Here is a 14,516-nt window from a genome sequence, read left to right on the forward strand (position 1 = left end):
TGTTTATTACATATAAACAACTGTTTTAACCAATAACATTCACTTGTATCAATCGTATAAACTGTGGCTAGTGGCATGAATTCACAATAAACCGGCCTGGACTATTCTTCGGCCAATGCTCAGAAATTTGTGGAGCAAACCACCCACACAAAACTTTAACTTTGTTCACTCTGCTCTTCAATCACTATCAGGATACTGTGACTGGAGATAATGATGGCTCAAGATATATGTAGCGAAAGCTGAAAGGAGGAAACAAAAAAGTGAGACTGGCCATTGTCAAGCAGAGGGGATACTTAGAAGCTGGAGAGTGAAATTTAGGAGACCAATCAACAGAACAGACAAAACCAAATAATATTATACTGTGAGTACTTTGAAGTATTGCTGTCATCCAACGGATAGTAAAATAGGCTAAGGAAAAAGAACAAAAGATACCTCAACTCTGTTCTCTGGCTAAACAAATCATCAATAAAACCACTGTTGACTGTATCATTACATTTGGGAGCTCTCTCTCTCTGTGTGTGTGTGTGTGTGTGTGTGTGTGTGTGTGTGTGTGTGTGTGTGTGTGCGTGTGCGTGCGTGCGTGGGGGTGTGTGTGTGTTTGTTTTAATAACCTCTGTCATTGGTGATAAGTGGCTCAGATAAGCAGAGAATAGAAGCTTTTGGAATATGGTGTTGTAGAAGAGTGTTGAAGCTTAGGTAGTTAATGGCACACTGAACTTATTTGGGGAGAAAAAGAAATTTATGGCACAACTTGACTAAAGGAAGGTGTAGACTGACAGGACATTTTAAGATATCAATGAATCATCAATTTGGTAATGGAGATAATAGCGTGGCAGAAATGCTCAAGGCATCGCTTATTTCATTTTTAATTAAATGTTCTTGGTATGCACATTTCATTTGAAACTGAAATACAACTGTTATCATGTATTTCACTTGTAGTGAAAAGGGGAATAGTACCACTAATGCCATCTACAGGCAAGAAACAGTAAACACTGCAAGTAGTGTAACACAGATACGAACATCTAGCAGGAGATTTTGTAACTAGTTTTTGTGCGCTCTGTGAACAGTAACTGATAAATTTATGAAGGAAAAAAAAGGATTTTTTCAAACATAGTGTTATTTTAGGACATGCGCATTGTATCTCAAATACTGACACAGGGCTTATCTAACTTGACTTTATTATCTATTACATTCTTTCGGTTAATTGGAACTCATAAGTGTAATTAATTTATCTAAAAAACTATACTAATTATGATTACCACAGTTCCAGGTTTTGATACCATCCTTCCTACATAAACATGTATCCCATTACTGACTTCCTGATAAAGAAAATCAAAAGTATATATAAATAAATGATGTATCTATACAGCTAATGATAAAAATATGTTAGCAACTCATGCACTCTGTTTAGTTTCTGACTAATTAGCATTCTCAACTAAAGAATTGTTATTGAAATAGAATATGATATTTTGGTGACTAGATAGCATAATTCAATCGAATTATTGTTCAGTCTATAAGTTCCCATTGAGAAGAACTTTCTCCCAATGTTCAGTTAATCAGAAAGGTAAATGTTTAACTATAATTTGCAAAAAGTCAGTGAACAACAACATATAAACACAGTTCTAATTATTGTAATCTTATAAATCCTGGAAGCCTTTTTTTACTAAGGTCTGCACAATGTTGTGAAAAGTAGAGATCTAGAACCAGGGAAAATGTACACCACAGACAAGATGGTACAATGTGCCCAGTTTTATCTAAGGTTCGCATCCGGGAAATCATTCTGTAATTTAGTGACTGTTGTCAATGATAGATTGGAAAGTGAATGTGTAGTTATTATTATGGACTGTGCAAAATTTCAATAATGCTTACTGGGATAATAGGAATCAACTGCAGACTGCGTTGTTACCTCCAAATTATACCTACTGTGCACATCATTTTCATTTTGATATGACTCTACTTGAAGGGCAGGGCATAGGTGTGTGTGTTAATGATTTACTTGCTGCATGTTAATTCTTGCATGTGGACCATATTCTTTAAAATAGCCTACTTTACACAACCATTTTTCAGTCAGATTCGACAGAGGTGCAGCTACCAGGGTGAACCAGTGTGAACATATTTTGTTGTGCAAAAATAGGTATGTATGCTGTAAATTGGGAATTTCATTCAATTTTATTTAAGCAAAAATCCAATTATCACAGAAATCTCAAGTCTTATTGCTGAATACAATTTTATTTAGAACAAAAGTTGCTTGTAGATGAAGGGGTGAAGACTGAAATCAAAAACGTGAATCAAAACACCTTAAGCCATCTAAATTTCAGATTTTACTTTATTTTTGCTGCCAATTCCAGTGTTATATGACACCATCTTCAGGCCCCCTGACTGATATCCCTCACCTGGCTCATTCCATTTCAAAAACAACAGTGAAGTGCATAGCTACAACCCTAGAAGAAAGAATTATCTTCACTAATCTGGATTAAATAAAAGAATTTCTGAATGACAACTCCTACTCAACAGATGAATTTTTAGAGATGAATTAGTAACTGTAAAAAATAAATAAATAAATTTGTGTGAAGAAAACTTACAGTGAAGTGACGTGTTCCACATTATTACAAAATGTCATATTCATGATCTATGGAACAAGTACTATGTATGTGTGTATGAAGAATCTCACCTCTTTGTACAATCAATCTTGCAGACATACAAGAGGTCAGATTCCTCCTATATGTCGGTCAGGTGGCCTGAAGATGACATAAGGTAATGCTGAAACCAGTAGCAGAAACAAAATAAAATCTGGAAATTTAGACAACTGAAGGTGTTTGGATTTGACATTTTATATTAAACAGCCAAGGTCCCGCAACCGTGTTGTATGAAGATGAACTTGCAGAGACTTGAATCTGTCAGATTTAGGAAACAAAATAGTGATTCATCCCTGTTAGATAACGACGAAGGATGACACCACAAACTGGGGCATAAAACTTGTAGGTGAAGACAGGAGCTCGAACACAGCTGGCTCCGATGGATGTAGGCTGCAGCGCTTTTGCACAGATGAAGGGTCTTGCACAGAACAGACCAGTGTGGACAGCTGTCTCAAGCCAGGAATTAGGGTTAAGGCCACAACAGCAATAAACCTATTTTTTATATTAACCATTTTCATGTTGAAGATTTTTCACTGCATATTATTTACAAATACTCAGAGAATCAAGTGTAATACTAATAAGCCTTCATACACTGAGTATACTAATTAATGATGCAAAGTTGTTTCCTCCAGGTAATATGGAATGTTAGCATTTATTATACACTGTTTCTAAACTATTCAAGGGCTACAGCTCTCTCTCTCTCTCTCTCTCTCTCTCTCTCTCTCTCTCTCTCTCTCTCTCTCTCTCTCTCTATCAGTACTGTGTGTCAGGTGGCAAAAAATTAATTTCCCTCCTACAAACAAGTAGGACTCCACTATTCACTTTGCCTGGTCCTTCTGCACAAAGTACCCGGTGATCAAAACGTCAGTATAAATTTGAAAACTTAATAAACCACGGAATAATGTAGGTACAAATCGACACACAAGCTTGGAATGACATGGGGTTTTATTAGAACCAAAAGAAACACCCCATATTGCTAGATGCGTGAAAGATCTCTTGCGGCCGTTGTTTGGTGAGGATCCTGTGCTCAGCCACCACTTTCGTCATTCTAGGCCTCCCAGGTTCCCAGATCTCAGTCCGTGCGATTATTGGCTTTGGGGTTACCTGAAGCTGCAAGTGTTTCGTGATCGACCGACATTTCCAGGGATGCTGAAAGACAACATCCGACGCCAATGCCTCACCATAACTCCGGACATGCTTTACAGTGCTGTTTACAACATTATTCCTTGACTACAGCTATTGTTGAGGAATGAACATCATCTATGCTTTGTCTTACTTTGTTATGCTAATTATTGCTATTCTGATCAGATGATGCGCCATCTGTCGGACAGTTTCTGAACTTTGGTTCTAATAAAACCCCATGTCATTCCAAGCATGTGTGTCAATTTGTACCTCTCTATCTACGTTATTCCGTGATTTATTCAGTTTTCAAATTTATACTGACTTTTTGATCACCCGGTATGTGCTGGCGTTTTTGTTATTTCTTTAACAGCCATTTCCTCCTGACAAAGTACTGCAAGCATCAGGAAAGCCTACTATTCACTATTATTTTTACTCCTAGTATATAACTCAGATCAGTCCCAACCATCCTTTCCTCAGAGACTGTGACCAGCAGCACGGCAACCTCCAACGTACCTGACTAAGAAGTGCCGCTGCTTGCCCTCTGCTCCACCCGGAACGCCCAGAGGTATAACTGCAACACTGTAGCGCGCCACATCTGGCGAGGCGGTCCACGCAATGCGGAGGGACCGCGGGGAGGTAGGGGTGGCCGAGACGTCTAGCGGGGGAGGCAGCGACGGGACGGACACCGCGAAGCCAGCCACACCACCGGAGCGCACACGGATCTCGTACAGTGGCCCTTCCACTGCAACAAGGGATTTGTTACTGTAGCACTATAAACAGTAACAATAAAAAAGTCTAATGGTGAGGTTCAGGTATTCAACCAACTTGTCGTTTTTATTTCCTCCACACTATTTCAGCAAGGAGCCCAGTTGTCTTCTTCATATGTTGTGAGTTTTGTCGGAATGGAAGCGACATACCCAGCAGCAACCATAGCAAGAAAACCTGAGGTCAAAATACTGTCCAGTAGGTGTGTGAGGCATTACACAGGCACACCAAATATCATTAACTGCTTTCTTGAGCACACTTGAGTACAGGTGGCCTGGAGTTGCTTTCTGCCAAACTGTTGATAAAAGTCCCAAGAGTGTACTACATCAGTTACAATGATAACCAACTAGAAGTGTCAAGTGCGTTCAAGCTCAGTTCAAAAGACAACCAAATTATATTTCTGTCGTGGAAGTGTCAGGGGTGAACATGATCAGTTCAAAAACTAGCCACTTTTTTACATGAAAGTGTCAGGAGTGGATAAGATCGGTTCAGTAACAACCAAACTTTGTGGACATAGAAACGTCAAGTGTGTGCAAAGGTAGTTAAAAAATGATATTTCACATAAAAGTGTCATGGTGTACAAAGCCACTTGAGAAACCAATCAAACTTTTTTACAGGGGAATTGAAGTGCCCTAGGCACATTTCACTAGTACTAATGTATCCAACAACAGCCTCCTCAGTAACCACCTTGTTTTGCTCTGTTTGTATACCGTCAAACAGGGTGTTTTCGGATGGTTTTGTTGTTATTTTGATTGTTACTTTTGTATATATTTTAGATTAACTTGATTGTTGGGTATATGTGTAACGAATAAAATATCCCAGAACCAGAAAGTGCATGTGTAGGTATATTTATATGAGGCAGTTAAATAAAGTGTCCGAAGTCACCCCTTGGATTGGGGTGATTTCAGACGTGTTTTTTTAAATCTCTGTCCGAAGTTACAGTATATAGAGAGCGAATTCAGACAGTTACTGCCTTTTTTTAAAAATCTACATGCTTTTTATTTGATTTTGGTGACATTTTACACATTTTAAGGGAGCCCATTGTTACGAATAAGTGATATGGAATGATATAATGAATTTTATATATTACAGATAAGTTTTTGCTTTGCAAGAATTTAAATATAAACAGTCTCTATGTTCAGTTCTGCAAAAGCGCATTTAATATTTTTGCTTAAGTGAACGGGAAGATCTTCTGACTGTCGTTTGAAGAATAAATGCACCCATTCTTCTCCTGGCAAGATATTATGAAATTTCTTCTCTTTTCAGCTAGATTTATCAAGGTAGCCTTTAACTAAATATCCAATATCCAATTTAGTGAAGGGAAATCCCCAATGTGCAGCCCTCAAGATATCTTGTTACAACATTTCTTCTTCTTCTTCTTCTTCTTCTTCTTCTTTATTTAGCACTGACTGTCCTCCCATTTTTTTTTTTCGGATGTGCTTCCTGCACTTTATTTTGTAGGGTTGATTTAGCTACACCATACTAATCACATGCTTTTCTGTACAATAGTTTACCACTCTGAATATCATGAACAGCTTTATCTAAAAGTTCTGGGTCATAATTACACCGTACTGTAGCACCTCTCCTGCTCTAATACGTTCTTGGCATTGTCCGAAATCACCCCACACATTACACAGTTTTACAAAAACCGTCGTTATTTTATAACATTGCACCAGAAACTTGACAAACTTGTACAGAAATTGTCTCAATGCTGTTAGCTACTGAGTGCGTTGACAATTACGGCTACAATAACTTCCCGCTCGGTGCAACAATAGAAAGTTTCCACTTTACTATAATGCATGGATTTTTAACACTGAGAATTTTAGTCTATTATTCACCTAGGGAAACAATTGACGCAAAATAAAAGTTGTGGAAAGCGATAAATGCAATCTTGGACTTAAAATAACTGGCACATGGACATTAAAATAAGTAACTCTTTGTTTCTATGCAGTAGCAAAGAGTAAATAAGTCATACTGTCCGAATTCGCCCTGGTGTCCAAAATCACTCCATTTGACGGTATCATGTACTTTCCAAGCTACTGTTATTATAAGATGAGATGGCACTTTTTAGTTTGTAGATTTACAAGTTGGGTTATTATGTCGATTAGCAGAAATTCAGCTATTTTTTTGAGCCAGTGCTCTTCATGTTACACTTGCTGCTGTTCCTATGAACTACTTCCTACTATACATTTGTAAAGCTTTACTGATTTCTGAGAATGCACACACATGCACATGCACGCACATGAGTCCCTACATTGTGCCAGCTGGACAGGTAATGTACGAACATAGGTAGGTAGTGTGTGTGTGTGTGTGTGTGTGTGTGTGTGTGTGTGTGTGTGTGTGTGTGTGTGTGTGTGAGTGGGAGTGGGAGAGGGGAGAGGGGGGGGGGGGGGGGCATGCATGCTCAAATCAGAACATAAAAATAATTTTTGCCTCTAGTTTTGTGGTCATGAATTTCACAGTTCACTCAAAATGCACTCTTGCTACTAACCACATATACCAGTAAGGAGTAAATGTATTGGTGCATATGTGTAACAATCACTAAGTCCCTGCAGAGTTTCTGCACAATGGTCGGTTATCAACTTTACATAATACACTTATTGCACATTTCTGTAGGACATATACTTTTGATCATGGCACTAAAACACATATGTACGTTACTTTCTGAGATCCAACATACTTGTGTCAACAGCAAACATTGCTGGTAAACCAGTTATGCAGTCAAGGAAAGTAGTGGGCTGAGTACTGATCCTTGTGAGAAAGCATATTTTATGTTTCCCCAACACAAATTTAGTCCCCCCCCCCCCCCCCCCCTGTGTAATACAATTTGCTGAGGTGACACTCTGTATTCTGTTGTTGACATAGGACTGATCCATCTGTGGCCTTTAAGGTGACACTATTTCAGTTTCCCTTTCTGAGTTTTATGATTTACACAAATGAATGATAAAGGTCTAATTTTTTTCTTGCTAATCATACTAGAACTAAGTTCTTGAGATAATCTAATGCTTTTTACTGCAGAGATAACTTTGTGAAGGTAAACTCAGCTGTTGTTAAAAGGTCTTTCTGTCAGAAAAAAATGGACGAGTTATTCCCGCCCTCCCCAAAGAATAAGTAATGAGGGGGATGGGTCTATAATTAGAAATTATTTTATCAACACTTTTATAAATGCGTGCTACTACCACATAACTTGGTTTTCAGGAAGTACTTTTTGACTCATTGACTGGTTATAAAGGTAACTCACAGGGGGTTCAACTGAATCAGCACAAGATTTAGTACTTTGCCCAAGATCAAGTGAATACATTTCTACGAAAGCCATAATTAACTAATTTTCAAACAGGTTAACAGTTAATTCACTGACCACAAATCACATTTGCAGAATGATTTAGCCATTAGGTGTTCCTTGTCAGAATATGGGCAAAAATTGTCACAACATTTGGCAACAGTTTAAAAAAAGATTATACCACTGGCAGTGTTGCCTGGCCTCTACTGCTGTTACTTCTCTGATCTGCATAGTAAGTTGCATCATGGCGGCAAGTAACAGTACCCTAGAGTTGTTAGGTCAGAAACAATTGTTTGCCACACTCAAGCATCATCCCCCCCCCCCCCCCCCTACATCTTCAGTTCCAAAGTAATGCAACCCTTATCAAAACAGCACTAGTAGCTACACTGAGTCACAAATGAAGCTTACACTCTTCAGAACTTCCCATAGGTCACTCTGGTACAGTCAGTACAGGTTTCATCAAAACAGAAGGTGGCTGAACCAGGAGCATCTTGCAGATTCATTCAATTTAAATAAAATAACTCCATTACCATACTTACTAATGTGAAATGATTAGTACCAGTCCAAACTACTGCCCATATATACTACTGAAGTATTTCAGGTGTTACAAATTTGTCCTTCTGACTCCTAGAAAAAGATGCATATTTATAAAACCATATACATTTCATTCCATTGATTTTTCTTCATTGGTGATCTGAAATCAAACATATTAATAAATTCAGTTTGCTTTCTACACCTAACACACTTCTTTACAAAATATATAGAGCACTTGATATTCACTTACAGTTTTTTTTTTTTTTTTTTTTTTGTCCGATTTCTGCCTATATCTGAAAGTATTGTCTGCTAGGAAATTTTCCAGGGTAGGATGTTTTCAGCCTAACTTTCAGATTCGTTTGCAGCATCAAACATTTCTTGGTGTGAAATACAACAAAACACAGCACCATTAATATTCATTTACTTTTCCTGGCTAAATGTGTGACAATGTGTCACTGCATTTTGTGTGTACAGAACTGCCAATTTAACTACTGGTTTAGGTTTTCACATTATCCTGTGATGTTCTTTTGATCTGCAGTTTCACGTACACTGATCAGCCAGAATATTACGATACCTGCCCACTGTGACACTCAGTGCTGCCAGCTGGCATTGCAGCCATCTTTCTGGGTTAGAAAATAGAGAAGTGGAGCACAGGTAAAGGAGGGAAATGGGGAATTGTACTGATGTAACTGGCCCTGACAAAGGGCAGACTGTTATGGTCGAGTGCCTGGGATCATGCGTCTCGGAAATGGCCAAGCTGTTCGCACACTGTCACTGTGCACAGGTATGGAAAGTGGTCGAAGAACAGTGGAGCTGTGAGTAGGTGACAATGCGTCAGATGTCCAGACATTCCTCACAGAATGTGCACGACGGAGACTTGTCCATTCTGTAACGCGTGAATAAGACCCTCATCTGTGGCAGATCTAGTGACATTTTCTGATGCCAGGCACAGGTGTTTCAGTACACACCGCTCTGCACACAGTGTCAAACATTGGGCTCCACTGCAGGCGACTCCTACGCATTCCCATACTGACTCGACGACACTGTCAGTTACGCTCGTTTGCCGCCGGATGTGCCGTCATCCATGTGAACTACTCCTCAAAAAACGCACCACGGCACATATACGGAGTGGTGGAGGTAGTACTTTTCCACAGTTGAGGTTCAGCTGGGCTTCAATGGAATCTACAGTGGTAATCAAAGGCGATGTGACAGCTGCGTACTACAGGAACATTATCGCGAACCACCCACATCTCTTCACACTCGACGTGTTCCTCAATTGTTCTGGCACTTTCCAACACAATAATTCGATGTCACAATACTAGAACTGCTACTCCAGTTCGAGAAGCTGGGAAGAGAACTCTCAAATTCACCTCATCTGAAGAAAACAGAACATATACCGGATGCTATCAGATGCCAGTTCTGCCTAATTGAGACACTGGCCTGTCGTCTGTGGGAACTGTGTGACCTGTTTGTAGACATCTGGTGCCACATACCTACCAAGGACTTGTTGAATCCTCATTGTGTAGAATTTCTGCAGTATTGCACTCTAAAGGTGGACATAATGTTTTGGCTCATCAGAGCATATACGAGGGGCGTTTGAAAAGTCCGTACAAAAATAAAACCACTTACGTGTTTGAGATAAACCTCTTTTATTTTTCGACATAGTCTCCTTTTAGACTTATGCACTTTGTCCAACGCTGTTCTAATTTGTTGACCCCTTCCGAATAATAGGAATTGTCCAAGTCTGCAAAATAGCTATAAGTTGCTGCAATCACCTCCTAGTTTGAATAAAATCTTTGTCCCGCCAGCCATTTCTTCAAACTAGGGAACAAATAGTAGTCCGAGGGACCCAAGTCTGGAGAACAGAAGGGATGTGAAATGAGTTGGAATCCTATGACCAATAATTTTGAGACTACAATTGCTGAAGTATGTGCTGGTGCACTGTTGTGATGGAAAAGGACTTTTTTGTGGTCCAAACACCGGCGTTTTTCTTGCAGCTCAGTTTGCAAATGGTGCAATAATGATGAATAATATGCACCAGTAATAGTTTTACCCTTTTCTGGATAGTTGATGAGGATTATCCCATGCGAATCCCAAAAGACAATGACCATAACCTTTCCAGCCGAAGGAATGGCCTTCGTCTTTTTTGGTGCAGATTCTCCCTTGGTAACCCATTGTTTAGATTGTTGTTTGGTCTCAGGAGTATAGTAATGTATCCATGTTTCATCCACAGTGACAAAATGATGATTAAAGTCCTGCAGATTCTTCCTGAACAGCTGCAAACCATCCTTGCAACACTTTACACGATTCTGTATTTGGTCGAGCGTGAGTAATCAAACTCATCTTGTGGATAGCTTTCTCTGTCCAAATGTTCATGCAAAATATTATGTACTCATTCATTCGAGATGCCCACAGTACTAGCAATCTCGTGCACCTAAACTCTTCTGTCATCCATCACCATATCATGGATTTTATCAATGATTTCTGGGAGTCGTAACCTCCACAGTGCGTCCAGAACGTTCAGCATATTGTTCCCATATGGCCACTCTGAAAATTTTGAAACCACTTATAAACTGTTCTAATCGAAGGTGCAGAGTCACCGTAATGTTTATCAAGCTTCTGTTTAGTCAAGTGAGGCATTTTGCCTTTCATAAAGTAATGTTTAATCACCACATGAAATTCTTTTTCATCGATTTTTTGAAAATCACTTGTCTTCCTTGATTCACACGAATGCTAAACACAAAGAAATAGACCAATATGGCTGAAACTTGGTGTGCGTTCTTTCCAAAGATGCCACTAACTAAACATGACCTCTATACATGCCGCTGGTGCCATCTCTCGGACTTTGCACAGACTCTCAAATGCCCCTAGTATGTTATGATATTCTGTTCCTGCCCATTTGTATTTCTTTCATATTAGCTGCATTACCCGGGATGTTTAATATCTACCACACAAAGTAATTGGCCCTGTGCCCTGTTGTCATAGCAAATGCAAGCTGCACAGGGAACTGTAATAGCTTTAAATTGGAGGGCATATTTGAATCATTGGGTGTCAATAGAACCTGACAGATGAATATGTCTTCACCTGCAACATTCATAAAAATCAAGTTCCAGGCTTCTAGTTCTGACTTCTGCAAATGTACACCAATTTCAAACCAAAAGTTTAGCCATAATAATTACATCATATATTATGCTTTGACTCCTTACTTACAAGTATCTCACTGCATTTGTCTTCTATTGTTACAGCTCAGTTTTCACTATTTCAAGCAAGGCTTTGTCTGAGCATGACTCAAACTGTTCAAACAGTTTAAATCACAGTTTGGGAAATCTCAGGTTCTGTTTGGTCTTTTGATCAGCCTGTAATCTAGTGACTTTTGTAGGTACGATATCCATGACTTACCTTTGTGTGTATAGCAGTTTGTATTTTAATAATAAAAGTAATTGAGAAACTTAACTGAAATATCTTCTAGGGTATGTGTCATACATAGCAGTGGCACCTGATCCATAAATACAAGTTTGCAGACATGTTTCTGTCAGAAGAAGAAGGAGGAGGAGGAGGAGGAGGAGGAGGAGGAGGAGGGGGGCATAAGTTGGTAATGAGATACAGAAGAGGGGGGACAGATGGAGATGAGATGGATGGAACAATTTACATAGTCCGCAGTGGCTGCTGTTGGCTGATACTGTATAACTGACTCTGGCAGCCCCCTACCAGCTGGCTCCCCTTCATGATGACATTTACAAAACACGAATCGTGCGTGGCTCTCACACCCGTCAAACTACCAGTCAGCGCCTGTCTGCAGGTACAGCTGTAAGCTTACCTAAACCCGTGAGCACTGCACGCGTCGTGTTTGCGTCGTACGTGAAGGGGCCGACCTCCGAACTGCCACGCGGCCTGTACCACAGCTGTACTCCGTCATCGACCGAAGTATTCGGCTTCTTCCATGCGACCTGTGTGGGATGAACACCGGTTCCCGAAATACAATGAATTGAAAACACTGCACATTTGAAACATTTTTCAACTGTTAGTGTTGACAAGAAAAGTAGTCACAGCATCTGGGAAATAGAGAGTAAAGGTATAAATTGCCTTAGTACTTGGTGCTAAAGAAAAATCCAAAATTTTAACTTTTTGCGCAAGAATGGACAAGGATATTCAAAAATATTAACCTGATGTATTTAAATTTTATTTCATGAAATAAAAACTATATACAGAAGGAACCAGAAAGTTTTAAAGTTCTCAAATGTAAGTTATAAATATATGGCTCTTAGCTAGCCACTGAATCATATTTTGCGTATACTACAATATTTCCTCAAAGCAACTGCTCAATATTGTCAGGCAGTGGCTGTTTGTTATTGCTAGCATGTAGGAATAACCAATGTCCATATTGCAATACACTGTATGGAGTGTGATCAAAAAGTAATGGGAATTTTTTAATTTCAAAAGCTTTATACATCCAATTTTCAATTTTTTTTTATCTTGTCAATACAAGTGCTCATGATGTATGTTTGCAATTTCAGCTCTTTTCAATGTTTGGCTTTTTACTTGCAGTCAAAACAGTCATATCTGTTTTCAAGAGCTCTGGCAATTCCTACTTTCAAGAAAGATAGATCAAATTATATGCATTAAATTTTGTTTGAAAAATGGAATAAAGTGCAGCACATTTGAAATGCTGAATATGGCTTTTAGTAAATCTACAACAACTAAGGCAAGAGTTACAAGGGAATAAAGAAGGTCGAGAAGAAGTTGAAGTCTACAGCCGCCCTGGACGCGCTACCACATTAATTACTGACGAAGATGTGGAAGAAGTAAAGAAAATATTTCTGGAAAAATTGCCAATCACCATCAGTGAAGTTGCTGATGATTTCTGTATATCCTTCAGATCATGCCAAGCAATTTGTTGAGTTGTTTTGGGTATGAAACGTGCAGCAGCAAAGTTTGTTGTGAAATTGTTGTCTTTCAAATGATGCCCCATAGACATCACTTAGGAATTGCTGAATGAAGTCGACAATGCTCCTCATCTTCTCAAGAAAGGTAAAACAGATGACAAAACATGGTTATATGTATATGAAGTTGAAAACAAGGGCCAATTGTCGCAGTGGAAACTGACTGAAGAGCCAAGAACGAGAAAAGTTTGACAAAATCGAACACATATGAAACTTCCTGGCAGATTACAACTGTGTGCCCGACCGAGACTCGAACTCGGGACCTTTGCCTTTCGCGGGCAAGTGCTCTACCAACTGAGCTACCGAAGCACGACTCACGCCCGGTACTCACAGCTTTACTTCTGCCTGTATCCGTCTCCTACCTTCCAAACTTTACAGAAGCTCTTCTGCGAAACATGCAGAACTAGCACTCCTGAAAGAAAGGATACTGTGGAGACATGGCTTAGCCACAGCCTGCAGAGCGAAAATCTCATTCCGGATCACATGTGAAGGTTCTTCTCACTGGATTCTTCAATTAAAATGGGATTGGGCATCATGAGTTCCTGCCTTATGGTCGCATGGTCCATAAAGAATACTATCTAGAAGTTACATGCCATTTGCATGAAGCAATCTGAAGGAAACACCAGAATTGTGGTGAAATCGCTCACGGACATTGCATCACAACAATGCTTTCAATCTCACCTCGATGTTAGTTCCTGATTTTTTGACAAAAAACAAGCCATTATGGTACATCAGCAACTGTATTCGCCAGACATGGCCCTCTGTGACTTCTTTCTATTCCCTATGCTGAACAGAACCATGAAATGTCACCATCAATGAGATAAAAAAAAAAATAAAAAAATAAAAACTAAAAAATAAAAAATTAATGAAGAAGCTAAACGCCATACCAAAAGTGAGTTCCAGAGGTGGTTCCAAGAATTGAAAAAGTGCTGGCACAACTGTGTTATATCTGAGGGTGATTGCTAAGGAACAAAGTAGATGTTGATGAATAAATAAAAATTCTTTAAGAAACACAGAAATTCCCATTTCTTTTTTATCACACCTCATATGCCAGGTGGCATCGGCATTGGCATCGGCATCGTCATCGTCATCGTCATCGTCATCGTCATCGTCATCGTCATCGTCATCGTCATCGTCATCGTCATCGTCATCGTCATCGTCATCGTCATCGTCATCTCATTTGCTGCAACTGTTCACACTACCCTATCCTGTGCTATTATCTTCAATTCTGCATAATTA

At 39.3% G+C, this 14,516-nt stretch overlaps 1 protein-coding gene across 4 annotated transcripts in view; it reads right to left on the reverse strand.

The window, feature by feature from the left end:
* Window positions 1-14,516, reverse strand: part of LOC126293598 (protogenin A-like) — a 450,940-nt gene that overhangs the window by 48,237 nt on the left and 388,187 nt on the right. For all 4 annotated transcript variants that reach the window (XR_007552316.1, XM_049986876.1, XM_049986877.1 and 1 more), the window contains exons 12-13: window positions 12,155-12,284; window positions 4,272-4,500 (exon numbers count right to left, since the gene is read on the reverse strand). Coding sequence is in view for 3 of the 4 variants with exons in the window: in XM_049986876.1 (XP_049842833.1) it covers window positions 4,272-4,500; window positions 12,155-12,284 (359 nt within the window). In the remaining variant the exon portion in view is untranslated. The remainder of the gene's footprint in view (window positions 1-4,271; window positions 4,501-12,154; window positions 12,285-14,516) is intronic.

This window comes from Schistocerca gregaria, chromosome 10 (assembly GCF_023897955.1).
Source record: "Schistocerca gregaria isolate iqSchGreg1 chromosome 10, iqSchGreg1.2, whole genome shotgun sequence".
In the NCBI taxonomy this organism is placed as follows: domain Eukaryota; kingdom Metazoa; phylum Arthropoda; class Insecta; order Orthoptera; family Acrididae; genus Schistocerca; species Schistocerca gregaria.